Genomic DNA, 16,665 nt, shown 5'->3' on the forward strand with positions numbered 1-16,665 from the left:
GGGGGAAGCACAAGAGAAAGCATTGGATCAATGCATGGCCGCATGCGGTCGCTCACCTCCATGTTTGCCCGTCGTGCGTGTGCTGATCTTTGAACCTCCCCCAGGGAGGGAACATTGTCCCACACCACGCTCCTCCGTAGAGCGGCGTGCGTGGTGGGGGGTGCCATGAAGTTGTCTGCAGTTAAAAACACGCCAGCTGAACTTGGCTCGTCTTTATTATTGGACTGCATCAACAGAGAGATGGCTGCGACGCTTCTTCTTCCCGTTTGGGGTCTTCTGCTCCTCGCCGCCAGCGTCGGGGCCGGACAAGAGTTCCTGGAGAACATCGTGCGCTTCTACGGACACAACGAGTCCATCTCCGGCCAAAACCTGGAGGACTTGCTGCTCATCATCTCCGCCCGGAGAGCCGAGTCCGTGATGGATGACGGCAACCCGCTGGCCGACCAAGAGGTGATCGCCGGTTAAGAACTCATGCATAGTCAGTCAGTCCTTTATTTATTATTGTTTATTATACACTTTATTAGGTACACTTGCATATGCCAATGAAAAACGGTCACTATATATGTTCAAATTCTGTCATTCTTTTGTGATAGCACTAATAATATTGGTAAACACTTTCATTATACTTCAAATATGTCATAAAATAATTATATTCACATCAATCACTTACATTTTCCAACCCCAATTATGACCGTTAATTGATGGAAATAAGTATAGCTTAGGGTGTACAGTAAATGTATGCAAATTACCCCAATAAAATGACCAAAATAGTCCAGTTTGAGTCATTTTAATTATATATTTATCAATCCCATACATCCCTTTCTAGCATCTTTTAAAGAAAAAAAGCAAACTAACCAAAAAGGCACCCCCCCCAAAATGTCCTTTATGTGATTAAAAGTATAAAAGTATAGTTCACTATGTTTAAAAACTACAAAATAATTAAACTAACATTTTTACTCAGTTCTATTAATATTAATTACTCACATTTTCACGACTATTCAAATAAGTATATTCATTTTGTTTCGAAGATGTCAAAACACGCAAATAATGAAAAGAATGACATTCCTATAAAATGACTTATATATTCTTCCTCCTCCGAAGGATTTAAAGGATTTAAAATTCACACAAATAATGACCTGGAATTTGATTTACAAAAATAATCCTAATTACATTGATAATGTTTGCTCACATTTTGTTATTGATTGGGTTTAAAATCGTAATGCCACGGCATACCAGTAGCAGCACTTCATGTATTGCAATCAATAAAACAATCAATCAATCATGTAATGAGTGACGGAATACAGCTCAGCGACTGATACTGCTGCTGTTTACATGATGACGCAATCACGGGTCGTTATCAGACTTCCAAAGACACGCCTCCACCTCGCATTTGTAAAAACGTTCATTTCAAAACAAAACGCTGTGGTGTTACCTTTTGGTCGGTACCCGGGGAGGCGCTGGGGGCGAGTGGGTGGTCGAGCTAGTTGCTAGCCAGCTAGTGGCTAGCTTGCTAACACGACGTAAGCTATGTAAATAATATCTACACCCACGTAGTCCTGCTGCAAGGCATGCTGGGTAGCTTGTGGTACCCCCCCCCCGTCCCCCGTCCCCCCCAACATGTTTGAGGTTGAGGAGGTACCCCAGCAGGGATGTTAGCATGCTCTTGACATCCAATGTTTTATTGTTCACAGCTAATATTGTTGTTGGCGCTGGGCTACCCAGCATGCCTTGCGGTACTGGTAAAGAACAGTTTTGGTTACATGTAATGCATGCCGCTACATGGAAGTAGCAGGTGATATTTATGCGATTAGCCTGCTTGTGCTTTGTTTTTGTTGCACCGTGAGTAAGCATGTTGTTCTCCTTTGATGACCACCCATAGTCCCTCGGCCAGATGTTGTATTATAACGGAAAAACAAGTCATATTTCACATAGAAAGTACAATTTTAGTGAGACATGCCCCCCCCCCCCTTCTCGCTCAGTGCCTCTCAGCCCAGGAGATCCTGTCCCACTTTGGCTTCCTGAATGTCAGCCAGCTGAGCGTGGGACATCTGGAGAGGATCTGTCCCGCCGTGTTGACCCAGGTGCTGCTGCCCTCCTGCCCTCACACCGTCCCCGAACCTCCGCTGACGGTTGACTACTCGGGTGAGCCTTTTACTGGCTTTTTATGCCCCCCCCCCCCACACACACACACACACACATTAGAGCGAGGGGGCTGATGCTGATGCTGACCTTCTGTCCCTCTTTGGAGGATAAATGGGCTCTTCTCTTCTCTCGTCTTTATTGTTGTGGTGGAACAAAAACCGAAAAAGGCCCCTCACTGAGGCCACACGCTGGTCCTACGTGGAGACCGTGTTGTTTCCTCGGTCAATGTCTCTCATTGCCCTTAAGGAATGATGATACTGTATCCCGGTGTTTATTAGCCGGAATGATTAATAACACAGCAAGATAGCAGATATCGTATCTCATAAAAGTCATACATCAGCAAGCTTTCTTAAGTAAGTCTTCTTAGGGGGGCAGTAGTATTGCAGGTAAACGTGGAAATACTTTAAAGTAGGGGTCTCAAACTCAATTTACCTGGGGGCCACTGGAGCTAGGGTCTGGGCAAGGCTGGGCCGCATCAGGTTTTCCCAAAAAACAAAACAAAACTCATTTATTAAAAACAGAAAAATATACAAACTTTTTCATTGCTTTGGTTCCGATTTTCTACAAGAAAATCTCTGATAAAACATTCCACTATTCTCAAATATCTTAATTTTTATTTTTCTGCACAAAATAAGATGAAAAATAAATAAACAAATCAAGAATAAAGAAAATCAATCAATCAGTAATAAATAAATATAATAATAATAATAAAAGGGCAAATAATAAAAACTTAAGAAACCACATATAGTTGGTGGGTAGACAAATGATTTTTTTCAGATTAAAATGAACAAAGCATTATTAGAGCCCTGTAGACATGACAAAACACGACTATAGTCACATTTATACTCTTTTTATTTACAACATATTGCGCAACTGCAGGGTCTTGAGACACATGCTAACTCGCAAACTAGAGAGCTAGCGACCTAAACGGTAGCCTTCAAGTTATTTCCTTTAAACTGAAATAGCCAAAAACTTACCACTTCCACACGGATAGGGAGGATAACTATTAACAGTTATTTAACCTTTAACATGAACATGAATCAAACGTAATAATTTTTTCTGGGTACATGATACCATACAGCATCCATATCAAACTTGCACGGGCCGCACTAACATTAAACTTTCATATTAAGGCGGGGGCCTCAAACTAGTGTCCTGCGGGCCACATTTGGCCCGTGGGCCATCCCTCTTCCTAAGCGCCGTGATGACACCAGTGGTGGACGCTTGGACGCCTTGCGCTCTTCCACCTCCGGAGGTGTGTTTTGGACTCCGGACTCGGACTCTGAGGAGCCGCACGGCCCAGTGTCCACTTCACGCCGTCACAGCGCATCTTTACTCCGACCCTGTTATTTCTGCCTTAACGGAATTGCGGAATTGGCCAATAAAAACATGTTTTACTGTTAACTCGTTCAACATTTTTCTAAAGAAATTCCTCTTAGCCCCGCCTACTTGTCACCATTTGGAGTGATTTTTCCAGGCACACAGAATATTACTTAGACGTGGTATACTGTACATGTGTTTCTACCTTTTTTCATCTTTAGTTCAAAAAAAACGTTCTCTTATATATAGCCAAAATACAGGAAGTGAATACAGTACTGCTACAGATATGAAAGATGATGGTGGGGGGGGGGGGGGGGTAGGATTAAATAAGCTCTTCTTCTTCCTACTCCTTTTGCTGTGATTTGAATGATGTGATCGATTCCATTGTAAATAAATGAAAGCATTACCATTAAAAAAAAAAAAAAAAATCTAAACTCCCATGCCACATCATAAACAACACAAAAAGTAGTCATTTATTTACAAATATAACATATGACGCCATGAACTATTTACAGTTTGCATTGAGATTCCTGCCCCCTCTATCACATATCAAAGGTGCTTGCCAAGCGCTTATAAAATGCTGCCACCTTGTGGCCGTTTTTGAAACTGCACCAAACAGCGTTTAACGTAGCATTTAACAAAGCGTTTAACGTAGCGTTTAACGTAGCATTTAACAAAGCGTTTAACGTAGCATTTAACAAAGCGTTTAACGTAGCATTTAACAAAGCGTTTAAGGTAGCATTTAACGTAGCATTTAACAAAGCGTTTAACGTGGAATTTAACTTAGCATTTAACATATAACGTTTAAGGTAGCATTTAACATAGCGTTTAAGGTAGCGTTTAAGGTAGCATTTAACGTAGCATTTAACAAAGCGTTTAACGTGGAATTTAACTTAGCATTTAACAAAGAGTTTAACGTAGCATTTAACATAGCATTTAACGTAGCATTTAACAAAGAGTTTAACATAGCATTTAACATAGCGTTTAACGTGGAATTTAACGTAGCATTTAACAAAGCGTTTAACGTGGAATTTAACTTAGCATTTAACAAAGAGTTTAATGTAGCATTTAACATAGCGTTTAAGGTAGCATTTAACATAGTATTTAACGTAGCATTTAACAAAGCGTTTAACAAAGCGTTTAACATAGCATTTAACATAGCGTTTAACGTGGAATTTAACGTAGCATTTAACAAAGCGTTTAACGTGGAATTTAACTTAGCATTTAACAAAGAGTTTAATGTAGCATTTAACATAGCGTTTAAGGTAGCGTTTAACATAGCATTTAACGTAGCATTTAACAAAGCGTTTAACAAAGCGTTTAACATAGCATTTAACATAGCGTTTAACGTGGAATTTAACGTAGCATTTAACAAAGCGTTTAACGTGGAATTTAACTTAGCATTTAACAAAGAGTTTAATGTAGCATTTAACATAGCGTTTAAGGTAGCGTTTAAGGTAGCATTTAACATAGCATTTAACAAAGCGTTTAACATGGAATTTAACGTAGCGTTTAAGGTAGCATTTAACATAGCATTTAACATAGCATTTAACATAGCGTTTAACATGGAATTTAACGTACCGTTTAAGGTAGCGTTTAAGGTAGCGTTTAACGTAGCGCTTAACGTGGAATTTAACTTAGCATTTAAGGTAGCATTTAAGGTAGCATTTAAGGTAGCGTTTAACCTAGCCTTTAACATAGCATTTAAGGTAACATTCAACGTAATGTTTAACATAGCGTTTAACGTAGAATCTAATGTAGCCTTTAACGTAGAATTTAACGGAGCCTTTAACGTAGCGTTTAACATAGCATTTAGCGTAGCACAAATCGGCGAGATGATGGTCATTGTACCTTACTGACATAACATTAGCCGTGTGGAGGGCTAGCTTTCTCTTATTTATGGGTACTGACGAATGTTTATTGCCCTGCTAACGTGACTTAATACAGCTTTAAAGACAAACACAGCACTGTGAGTTAATCAAAGTATGAATAAAGTCATGTCATGTATGTCCAAAACAAAAGCACCAACATGTAGTCCATCCTACGTGTGAATTTAAGTTGGCTTTGTTTCAGTGGAATACTGCATCACTAAAGTATTGGATAGTTGCAGCCCTATCGATAGTCGCAAACGTGTCACAACTTTGTCCTGAAACGCTCCTTAGTAGAGGAGATTCAATGTAGTGGGGTTAGCGTAGTTTAGCAGAGCATGCTAGTGCAGTTGAATGTGTGTTTACAGCCTTTGTTACTGCAACCATTCTCAATACACAAACAGTGGCCTACAGCGTTACCCAGGCACGCCCATATAAGGAATTCCCGGTGGCATCACTGTACTGCCCTCCCCCGGGGTCCACGATGGGATTGTTCAGGGTTGTCTAACATGTTGGCGGTCTTCCTCCAGTGTGGGGGTGGGGCTTCCTGGCGGTCACCGTCATCAACTTGGCGGCGCTCCTCGGCCTCCTGCTCATCCCCTTCACCAAGAAGTCCTACTTCCCCAAAGTGCTCACCTACTTCATCGGCCTGGCCATCGGAACGCTCTTCTCCAACGCCGTGCTCCAGCTCATACCAGAGGTTTGTCTTTCTTTTCCGCTGGCCTATCACAACAGTCCCCCATTTGAGCTGTGGATTCTGCCTAGCAACAAGTGACCAGGTAATAGAGCACACGGGGTGGGGGTCAGGATGCGAGCTCACGTTGTGGACATTTCTCCTCTGCAGGCTCTGGGCTTTGATCCCAAAGCAGACGACTATGTAGGCAACGCCATCGGAATATTTGGAGGCTTTTATCTCCTCTTCTTAGTGGAGAGGATCTTAAGAATGGCTCTACAGGTGGAACACCAGGTATGGAATCATCTCCGCTACCTACATCAGCGTCGTGGTGGGCGCCCTGTCGGCATTTGGCTCATGGCAGTTCCTTCAGTTCCTCCTTTCCTCATGCCTTAGTTCTACAATCCTTCCTTTTCACCTTTCCTTCTTTCCTTATCCTTCCTTTTCTGGGTCCTAACTGTTCTTAGCGCACGACCTTTCTTCCTTCCTTCCTTGCTTTCGTCCTTCTTTTCCTTTTTTGCTGACTTACTTCCTTTCTGCTTCCTATTTCCTCATGCCTTATTTCGAAAATCCTTCCTTTTCACCTTTCCTTCTTTCCTTATCCTTCCTTTTCTGGGTCCTAACTGTTCTTAGCGCACGACCTTTCTTCCTTCCTTCCTTGCTTTCGTCCTTCTTTTCCTTTTTTGCTGACTTACTTCCTTCCTGCTTCCTATTTCCTCATGCCTTATTTCGAAAATCCTTCCTTTTCACCTTTCCTTCTTTCCTTATCCTTCCTTTTCTGGGTCCTAACTGTTCTTAGCGCACAACCTTTCTTCCTTCCTTCCTTGCTTTCGTCCTTCTTTTCCTTTTTTGCTGACTTACTTCCTTCCTGCTTCCTATTTCCTCATGCCTTATTTCGAAAATCCTTCCTTTTCACCTTTCCTTCTTTCCTTATCCTTCCTTTTCTGGGTCCTAACTGTTCTTTGCTCACAACCTTTCTTCCTTCCTTCCTTGCTTTCGTCCTTCTTTTCCTTTTTTGCTGACTTACTTCCTTCCTGCTTCCTTCTCCACTTCCCCTTTCTTAGTCTTACTGTCATCATCCTTCCTTCTTCATTTCCTTCTGCTCTTCATTTCCTTCCGCTCTTCACTTGATGAGGGTGTACCACAAGAGCGGAAGGAAACAAAGAAGGAAGAATGATGACAGTAAGACTAAGAAAGGGGAAGTGGAGAAGGAAGCAGGAAGGAAGGAAGTCAGTCACTTCCTATCTTATTCCTGTTTCCTACTTTTGTCTTTCTTCCTCCCTCCTCCCTCCAACCAAACTAACATCAGTCCTCTGGTTCCTCGCCAGCACGGCCCCTCCCACTTCTCCCCCGCTGACCTGGCCTCACTGCCGAACGGCGACGTGTCGGAGAAGAAGGAATCGGTGGTGCTGAGCAACATCAGCACCATCAGCACGGACGGGAGCAGCGTGAACTCGGACCGCCCGCACACCAACATGGCACCGGCGGAGGAGGTTAGCTTAGCGTCGGCACATGGGCGAACCCGCTCAACTTTGAACCCAATCGCTCTTTTATCTAACGAGGCTGCCATTGAATCTTATCAGCCATTGTGTGCTGATATGTTTTGGATCTTCAGCACACAAAACGTGATGACTTCAGTTGCTGGTCACGTGACAGCACGTTCTAGACAAAGTAGTGCAGGCTGTTGCGCTATTAGTCGGCGTTAATGTTTGCCAGGACAAAGACTCGTCAAACAAAGAGGCCGGTTGCTCCTTCCCCTCCTGGTCAATGCGGGAATTGTCCTTCCGTGCCACAAAGACTCCTTGTGCGTCCCTAAAAGGAGACATTGTGAGTCCAAAAGGCCGCTAATGTGCGTCTGCTCTCACCTTGCAATGAAGGTTGACGTGCCTGCAGCATTCCTCCTCTTTTTGGTTTTGTTTTTATCAAGCCGCTTCATTGCGAGGTTGAGTTTGGCCTTTTCAGCGTTTTACGCTGACGTGATAACGGTCTCCTTTTCCGAAACATGCACTTTGAGACCAGTCTTGGAATGCTAGCTCAAGTCTTTTCACTCATTCGGTGGACGAGTGGTTTGCATGTCGGCCGCATGTTTGCAAGTTGGCGGCACGGCGGCCGGGTGGTTTGCAAGTCGGCGGCGCGGCGGCCGGGTGGTTTGCATGTCGGCCTCACGTTTGCATGTCTGCGGCACGGCGGCCGAGTGGTTTGCATGTCGGCCGCACGTTTGCATGTCGGCGGCACGGTGGCCGAGTGGTTTGCATGTCGGCTGCACGGTGGACGAGTGGTTTGCATGTCGGCGGCGCGGCGGCCGGTTGGTTTGCATGTCGGCTGCACGGTGGACGAGTGGTTTGCATGTCGGCCTCACGTTTGCATGTCTGCGGCACGGCGGCCGAGTGGTTTGCATGTCGGCCGCACGTTTGCATGTCGGCGGCGCGGGGGCCGAGTGGTTTGCATGTCGGCGGCGCGGGGGCCGAGTGGTTTGCATGCACAAAGAGTTGATGATGCAACTTTACGAAAGAAGAAAGCACGTTTGATGCGGTTGTAAGCCAAAAAAACGACCACAAGGTGGCAGAAGGGCCGTTTTATAAGAACTTGGCCACAAAGCAACCAGGAAGTGAGAAGGCATTTCGCGTGTCGTCACACTCCGGATATTTTTGTGCACATGCCGGATATATTTGTGCACGTGCCGGATATATTTGTGCACGTGCCGGATATATTTGTGCACGTGCCGGACATATTTGTGCACGTGCCGGACGTATTTGTACACGTGCCGGACGTATTTGTGCACGTGCCGGACGTATTTGTGCACGTGCCGGACGTATTTGTGCACGTGCCGGACGTATTTGTGCACATGCCGGATGGATTTATACACATACATGCCGGACGTATTTGTGCACGTGCCGGACGTATTTGTGCACGTGCCGGACGTATTTATACACATACATGCCTCATGTATTTGTGCACGTGTCGGACGTATGTATTTGTGCATGTGCCGGGCGTATTTGTGCACATACATGCCGGACGTATTTGTGCACATACATGCCGGACATATTTGTGCACGTGCTGGACGTATTTATACACATATACATGCCGGATATATTTATGCACATACCGGATATATTTTTGGCCTTTCATGCCATTTGTCCCCAAAACTCCCCCAACAAATAAGTTGTAATTCTTTTTCCGAATGTTGATCCCTCGCTGTTCCCGGCCTCCAGGACATCGGGGTGTCCAGCGTGATGTGCCGCTGTCTTCGTGGCCAGCGCCTCGGCAGCATCAAGACGGTGGCGTGGATGATCACGCTGAGCGATGCCTTGCACAACTTTATCGATGGCCTGGCCATCGGCGCCTCTTTCACCGTGTCCATAATGGCCGGCTTCAGCACGTCCACCGCCATCGTGTGTGAGGAGTTCCCTCATGAGCTGGGTGAGGATGTCACTCAAGAATAAATAGGAATCACCATCAAAATCTAAATAGTTTGAATCAATAATGACTATGAAAAATTGTTGAATTGTTTTAAATATAGTATGCATATACAGTACATATGTACACCCACAAAGTGTGTATGTATACAAATACTATATATATATATATATATATACTGTATTTTGTCTACTTTACTGGGTGATACTGACATTGGACAGGTGATGATAATTTTAATGTTTAAAAATTAATTTTTATTTAATGTTTAAAAATTTATTAAAATTGAAATGTTTGTGAAATTTTATTTTAATTAAAATTAAAAATTATTTATATTTATTTAAATTGTATTTAAAATTACAATAAATAAATAAATTCATAATTAATTAATAACAATTAATAATAAAATTACAATGAATAATACGGCACCTAATAAATACTACTACAAATAATATATATATATATATATACTGTATTTTGTCCGCTTTACTGGGTGATACTGACATTTGCAGGTAATTTTAATTTAATGTTTAAAAATTTATTATTTAATGTTTAAAAATTTATTTTAATTAAAATGAAAATGTTTAAAAATTATTTTTCATTTTATTTATATTTATTTAAATTTTATTTAAAATTACAATTAATAATACGGTGCCTAATAAATACTACTACAAATACTATATATATATATATATATATATATATATATATATACTGTATTTTGTCTACTTTACTGGGTGATACTGACATTTGCAGATAATTTTAATTTAATGTTTAAGAATGTATTTTAATTAAAATTAAAATGTTTAAAAATTAATTTTAATTTTATTAAAATTAAAACTTAAAATGTTAAAAAAATAATTTGAATTTATTTAATTTATTTAAATTTTATTAAAAATTACAATTACAATGAATAATACGGCGCCTAATAAATGGTCCACTTCAATGACAGTTATGTCATGAGTGATGACATGTCGAGCTGCAACATCATCCATGAAGTGAGTTGCAGCCCTTTAGCGAGGAAAAACAGGAAGTTGAGGTCACGGATGGCTAACGATGTGCATGTGCGTCAGGTGACTTTGTGATCCTGCTCAACTCGGGGATGAGCATCCCTCAGGCCATCTTCTTCAACCTGCTGTCGGCGCTGGCGTGTTACGTCGGCCTGGTGTTCGGCATTCTGCTCGGCAGCAACTTTGCTCCCAACGCCATCTTCGCCATCGCGGGTGGGATGTTCCTGTACATCGCTCTGGCAGACATGGTGAGGCCCCTGCGGTCCCTCGGTCGGAATCCTCCCGATACATCCATTGGCTCTGCTCCTTTCAGTTTCCCGAGATGGACGCCATTGCCAGGGAAGAGAAGCGAACCTCCTCCAAGCTGGTCTTCTTCTTGATCCAGAACGCGGGGCTGCTCACAGGCTTCGCCATCATCCTGCTCATCACCATGTTCGCGGGACAGATCAACCTGGGCTGAGTGGGGCAACGGAGGAGCAGGTCGGCTCCAGAAGAAAACGTAGAGCTGCTTCTGTTTCCGCTCATCATCATCGTCATCATTCACGGTGTCAGAGAGCAGGAATGTCAAGTGAATATTTTGCACAAGCAGAACCAAAAGTGGGTTTGTTCTCCACGAGCAGTGGGAATCCATGCAATCATTTCATTAATGAAATCCAGCCCGATTTGTCTGAAAGAGACAGTTTTATCCTCTTTGATGTACTGTAATAACCTACTTTACCGTAAGTACAGTTTTTATTTACATGATTTTATCTTGTTTTTTCTATGTGTGGATGATTCTACACAATCACAGCCATTATTTTTTTATTTCAAGTTAAAGACAATCTTTATAACATGTAGCAGTAGTGTACATTTTATAATTGTACGTTTACACACGTTTTTCCTCAGGGTTTATTCAGACAAAGTGACTGTATACTTTGACACAAAAAACATAAATATTAATATCCATGAAACAACTGGGACCTTTGACCTCTGGGCTTATTAGTACGTAACTATGAATACTGTAAATAGAAAGTTTGCGATTTTAATACCAGAGCAGTGTGGCTCTTTAAAATTGTTTGAGTCTACATTTAAAGGCACAGGAACAAAATGATGCTTTTTCCTGACATTTGAAAAATAAATAATATTTCCTTTTGTAATAATCAATGTTGGGATTGACTACTTTGAGAATAACGGCGTTATTAATGCCGTTATCATTTTCCACGAATTATTCTGACATTACTCTGGTGTCTTATCAAGCATTGCTGAAGTCACCATCGGTTGCTCACTCGCAGGAAAACACTCCCCTCTAGCGGTTTGGTGGATATTTGCAAGTCATCAGGCCAAGGCAGCGTGTCACAAAAGAAACCCAGTAACATAAGGTTGCTGAAATATTGGTCCTAATATGATTTATATCATAAAACAACGCAAATTCAATTACTTTCGGAGGAAGTGAATAGTAATTACTTATTTAAAGTAATATACATAACTGGTTTTATATATACTTTAATTTATATTTAATATATTCGTAAAAGAATATATTTTCCTAATAGTAACGCTGACATTTTTTACTCTCTTCTGAGTCTTGCAAAAAACTGTTCTGGTGGTGGGGGCTGGGGGTATGCCTTTATTGACGATGTAAATAGTGTCTTATGTAAACAAAGACCTATTCACCATGGTGACGAAACAATGCGCTTTCCGAAGGTGCGTTCAGTGTCTTCCGTTCATAAGTATTGTTCGGAAGTTTCTGGTCTGTAAAGTAAAGGCCTTTCGGAGGAAACAAATTAAAATCACGCGAGCATAGCAAATAGTGCTACGAGTCGCATCAACTTGGCATTATTTCCTTTGCTTTGGATGCTGGCTCAAGTAATACAGTAATGGCTAAAGCTGATTTTCCCATTTTGTTGCAAACCTTGAAAGCGACATATCCTCAAGTGCACAGAGACGGAATTAGTTGATTTTCTTTTGCTTCAACTTTGCTTTGCTTTTGCCACCAGCTTTCTTTCTCCTATTTTCTTCTCCTCAACTCAACACACTTGCACAGGGATAACACGCCAAGGCAAGTATGCATTTAATATTTATACGAAGGTCGAACATCGCGGTCGCTGCGATGGCATAGCATCGACGCTGCTAGCTAGCCGCTAGCTAATCCTTGAAAGGGATGCGTAACTTGTTTGCGACCCGTCCCTTTCGAAAGTGAGCACAACTGTTATATATTTGGACCTAACCATTTGGATTCATTTAAAGATAATATCAGCAAGTAATATCACCAAGAAGCCATTTAGCCTGCTTTATTATGATAACCACGTCATGTCATGTGACTGCACTGATTTGAGGTCAGAGGACGGCAACCAACGACGCTCAAGTTAGCATCGGTATGCTAGCTGCCTATTCGGCACTTTGCGAGTCAAATGTAAATTTAAGGTAAAAAAAGTGCAGTTCGACTGTTTTTGTTTGTATTTTTAAATAGTGACGCTTCTTGATGCTAAAACATTTCACACATTTTAGGTAAGACGTCATCTTTGCCTGACACCCACTACTCTAATAATGACGGTTTTATTTGTGAAAAGGCACATTTCACCCTTTTTTATTATACCAGGTCCAATTCATTAGTCATTCATTATTTTACAGTTTGTGATGTTTGAAGCCTTTATTCAAATGTGGAACATCGGCTCAGCAAAGCAGTGGTCCTTTGACCTTTGTTAACGTCACACAGTAAATTCATTCCACAAGAAAACGTATCGGAACCTGATTTCAGGGTTTATTATTATTATTATATTGTGTGTCTTCTTTTGTCCATTTAGGACGCTTGCCACTGCAACAGCCAGTAAGTAATGCAATATTTAAGCAAATCTGGTTGGGTTTTTTTTTTCGTTTTGCAGGTCTGATGCATTCAATGTGGAAGATTCTGTGGGAAAATGTGTTGTCATGCTGGAAAATATATAACAATGGCCACGTTAGTTGAACACTCTGAATGGGGATGCATTTTGCACAACACACTGACTGAAAATATCAAGTATTTTCAAGTCTTCAGACTAAAGTCCCCAAGTGGAGTGCAAGTCTTTAAAAGTCATCAAAATTGTGATCCAGGTCTGACTCGAGTTCAGACCCTAGTACATTGGTCTCAAACTCAATTTACCTGGGGGCCACTGGAGGTAGGGTCTGGGCAAGGCTGGGCCGCATCAGGTTTTCCAAAAAAAAAAAAAACGCATTTATTAAAAACAGAAAAATATACAAACTTTTTCAGTGCTTTGGTTCCGATTTTCTACAATAAAAGCTCTGATAAAACATTCCACTGTTCTCAAATATCTTCATTTTTATTTTTCTGCACAAAATAAGATAAAAAATAAATAAACACATCAAGAATAAAGAAAATCAATCAATCAGTAATAAATAAATATAATAATTGTAGTGGCTATTTGTCCTTCAGTAAAATAATAAACGTAACTTACACTATAATCAAAAGGCCACTGATGCACCATGGGTTTTGTTTTACGCAGGCAAAAGAGTCATTGTCCAAACAATCTTGTTCCGTTTCTTCTTCTTTCCTTTTATTACCGAGCAAGCAAACAAACAAACAAAAAAGGAACAAGGGCCTTTCCTGTTGCCTCTCTTGCGCTGTTACAAAAACCATAGGCCCACCCCGGTGCATGCTGGTCCTGTGAGCACTGCCTACCTAAATATATTGCAGGTGCCCAGGGTGTTATCCAATGAAATAAACCCAGAAATTAACTACTAATTAACCCCAACAAAATATGATAGATAAACAAATAAATAAATAACTAACAAGAAAATATTATCAAGTAATCCAAACAAAACAACAACAAAAAATAAATCAACAGATATCAGAAACCTAGGAACACACTAATAAATAGCTCCTACAATAATAATAATAAAATGGCAAATAATAAAAACTTAAGAAACCACATATAGTTGGTGGGTAGACAAATATTTTTTTTCAGATTAAAATGAACAAAGCATTATTAGAGCCCTGTAGACATGACAAAACACGACTATAGTCACATTTATACTCTTTTTATTTACAACATATTGCGCAACTGCAGGGTCTTGAGACACATGCTAACTCGCAAACTAGAGAGCTAGCGACCTAAACGGTAGCCTTCAAGTTATTTCCTTTAAACTGAAATAGCCAAAAACTTACCACTTCCACACGGATAGGGAGGATAACTATTAACAGTTATTTAACCTTTAACATGAACATGAATCAAACGTAATCATTTTTTCTGGGTACATGATACCATACAGCATCCATATCAAATTTGCGCGGGCCGCACTAACATTAAACTTTCATATCAAGGCGGGGGCCTCAAACTAGTGTCCTGCGGGCCACATTTGGCCCACGGGCTGCGTGTTTGAGACCCCTGTTCTAGTACATATTATTATTACCTACTTAGGGTGAATGAGATGTTTTCCATGTGGAAAAACAGCCTGTTTTCGGAAACAGGTTTCTGTTTTCAGACTTTGCCACAGTCAACATATTTGTATCTAATGGGTCGCTTCGCATCTCCAGACTTCCTGCGCTGAGCGATGGCCGCTGTCCAGATCCGGAAGTACTGTGACGACGATGCTGAGACGGTGAAGGAGCTCTTCTCGCTGGGCATGAGCGAGCACGTGCCCTCCTCCTTTGTGCACCTCCTGAAGCAGCCGCTCACCCAGATGGTACTCATGTGCACCTTCTGCGCCCTCCTGACCAGCTCCAAATCCTTCCTGCTGCCCATCCTGACTGTCACGCTGCTGCTCGCCGCCGCCCGCCAGCTTGTGGTCTACCAGTTCAACAGCTACATCGAGATGTCCTACAAGCAGGACCTGAACACCATCGACGAGACTTACATGAAAGGCGAGGACTCGTGCTTCTGGGTGGCGGAGAAGGAGGGTCAGGTGGTGGGCATGGTGGCGTGCCTGCCCAACCAGAACGTCCCGGAGTGCTTGGAGCTGAAGCGCCTGTCTGTGCGGCGCAGTCACCGCGGCAGGGGCGTGGCCAAAGCGCTGTGTCGGAAAGTGGCGGACTTTACCCGCGAGCGAGGCTGCCCCGCCGTCCTCCTCTACACCTCGGTGGTCCAGACTGACGCTCAGAAGCTCTACGAGCACATGGGCTACGACAAGGTGCGCGAGTTTGTCGTTCCTGACGTCCTCGCCAAGCTCATGAACTTCTCTCTCTTTGAGTACAGACTGGATTTGCAGAAAGACAAAAAAGGAAACTGAGGTAAACACCACAGCTGGACTCTTCTTTTTAATCTCTGAATTGAATTGAACTGAATTGAATGCACATTGGGAAAAACACGACAATAATTGAATCCTATTGGGATTGGCCGCCTTTGAGGTTTTTTTAATGCATGGAACACAGCTCACAGAATTTGTAGCACTATTTAAGATGTCAACATAAGCCAAAAAATGTGATCTCTTTCTGCAATTTTAATAATTTTTGCTGATAGATACAACATAATTCAAAAGGCAGTTAACAGATGAATTTTAGCTGATTGTTTTGCTCATTGGGACACACTGTGGTTGTCTCCCACCATGCATTTTAGGTAACATGAATAGAAGTCATTTTTCCACTGCTTCTCCTCACGAGGGCCGCGGGGGGCGCTGGAGCCTATCCCAGCTGTCTTCGGGCGTGAGGCGGGGTACACCCTGGACTGGTCGCCAGCCAATCACAGGGCACATATAGACAAACAACCATTCACACTCACATTCATACCTATGGACAATTTGGAGTGGCCAATTAACCTAGCATGTTTTTGGAATGTGGGAGGAAACCGGAGTACCCGGAGAAAACCCACGCATGCACGGGGAGAACATGCAAACTCCACACAGAGATGCCCGAGGGTGGAATTGAACCCTGGTCTCCTAGCTGTGAGGTCTGCGCGCCAACCACTAAACACCGTGCTGCCCATGAATAGAAGTCATCCAATTAATTTAAAAAAAGTTTTAATAGTCTGGTTAAAGTGATTGTTAGTCGTTTTTGACACCAATTGTTTATATTTCTTGTTAAACATGAACATAATACGTCCTGTTTTTGTTGCGTCAGCCTGATTTACTGTTTCCGGTTGTCGTTTACATATAATTGGCGTGGTTTTCTTATGCAAATTATTTAATTGGCCTTCGGGACCATCGTGACTGATCTGATGAACTCTGCCTAGCAACGAATAAATGACCGTGACAGATATTTGATATGTGGGGAGATTCTTTGGTATTTGACAATTTAATTAAAAGTTCCGAATAAACAAATCAAGGTGTGATG

General features: G+C 42.0%; 2 protein-coding genes across 9 annotated transcripts; both read left to right on the plus strand.

Annotated features, from left to right (window-relative positions):
* The first annotated feature begins 165 nt into the window (after positions 1-165).
* On the plus strand, positions 166-11,618 carry slc39a8 (solute carrier family 39 member 8). The gene is made up of 8 exons (XM_058077545.1): positions 166-450; positions 1,980-2,142; positions 5,861-6,030; positions 6,175-6,297; positions 7,332-7,496; positions 9,216-9,423; positions 10,491-10,675; positions 10,741-11,618. The coding sequence occupies exons 1-8, from the start codon at positions 166-168 to the stop codon at positions 10,885-10,887; spliced, it is 1,446 nt and encodes a 481-aa protein (XP_057933528.1). The 3' UTR covers positions 10,888-11,618.
* Positions 11,619-12,165: 547 nt separating this feature from the next.
* On the plus strand, positions 12,166-16,663 carry nat8 (N-acetyltransferase 8). Of its 8 annotated transcripts, none has more exons than XM_058077566.1 (3): positions 12,166-12,466; positions 13,208-13,230; positions 14,935-16,663. In XM_058077566.1, the coding sequence occupies exon 3, from the start codon at positions 14,952-14,954 to the stop codon at positions 15,624-15,626; it is 675 nt and encodes a 224-aa protein (XP_057933549.1). In that variant the 5' UTR covers positions 12,166-12,466; positions 13,208-13,230; positions 14,935-14,951; the 3' UTR covers positions 15,627-16,663. The 8 variants fall into 8 exon arrangements, with proteins under 8 accessions (XP_057933549.1, XP_057933548.1, XP_057933547.1 ...); XM_058077565.1 differs by having other exon boundaries at positions 12,166-12,462; XM_058077567.1 differs by lacking the exon at positions 12,166-12,466 and adding an exon at positions 12,482-12,827.
* Positions 16,664-16,665: the final 2 nt, after the last annotated feature.

This window comes from Doryrhamphus excisus, chromosome 7 (genome assembly GCF_030265055.1).
Source record: "Doryrhamphus excisus isolate RoL2022-K1 chromosome 7, RoL_Dexc_1.0, whole genome shotgun sequence".
NCBI lineage: Eukaryota > Metazoa > Chordata > Actinopteri > Syngnathiformes > Syngnathidae > Doryrhamphus > Doryrhamphus excisus.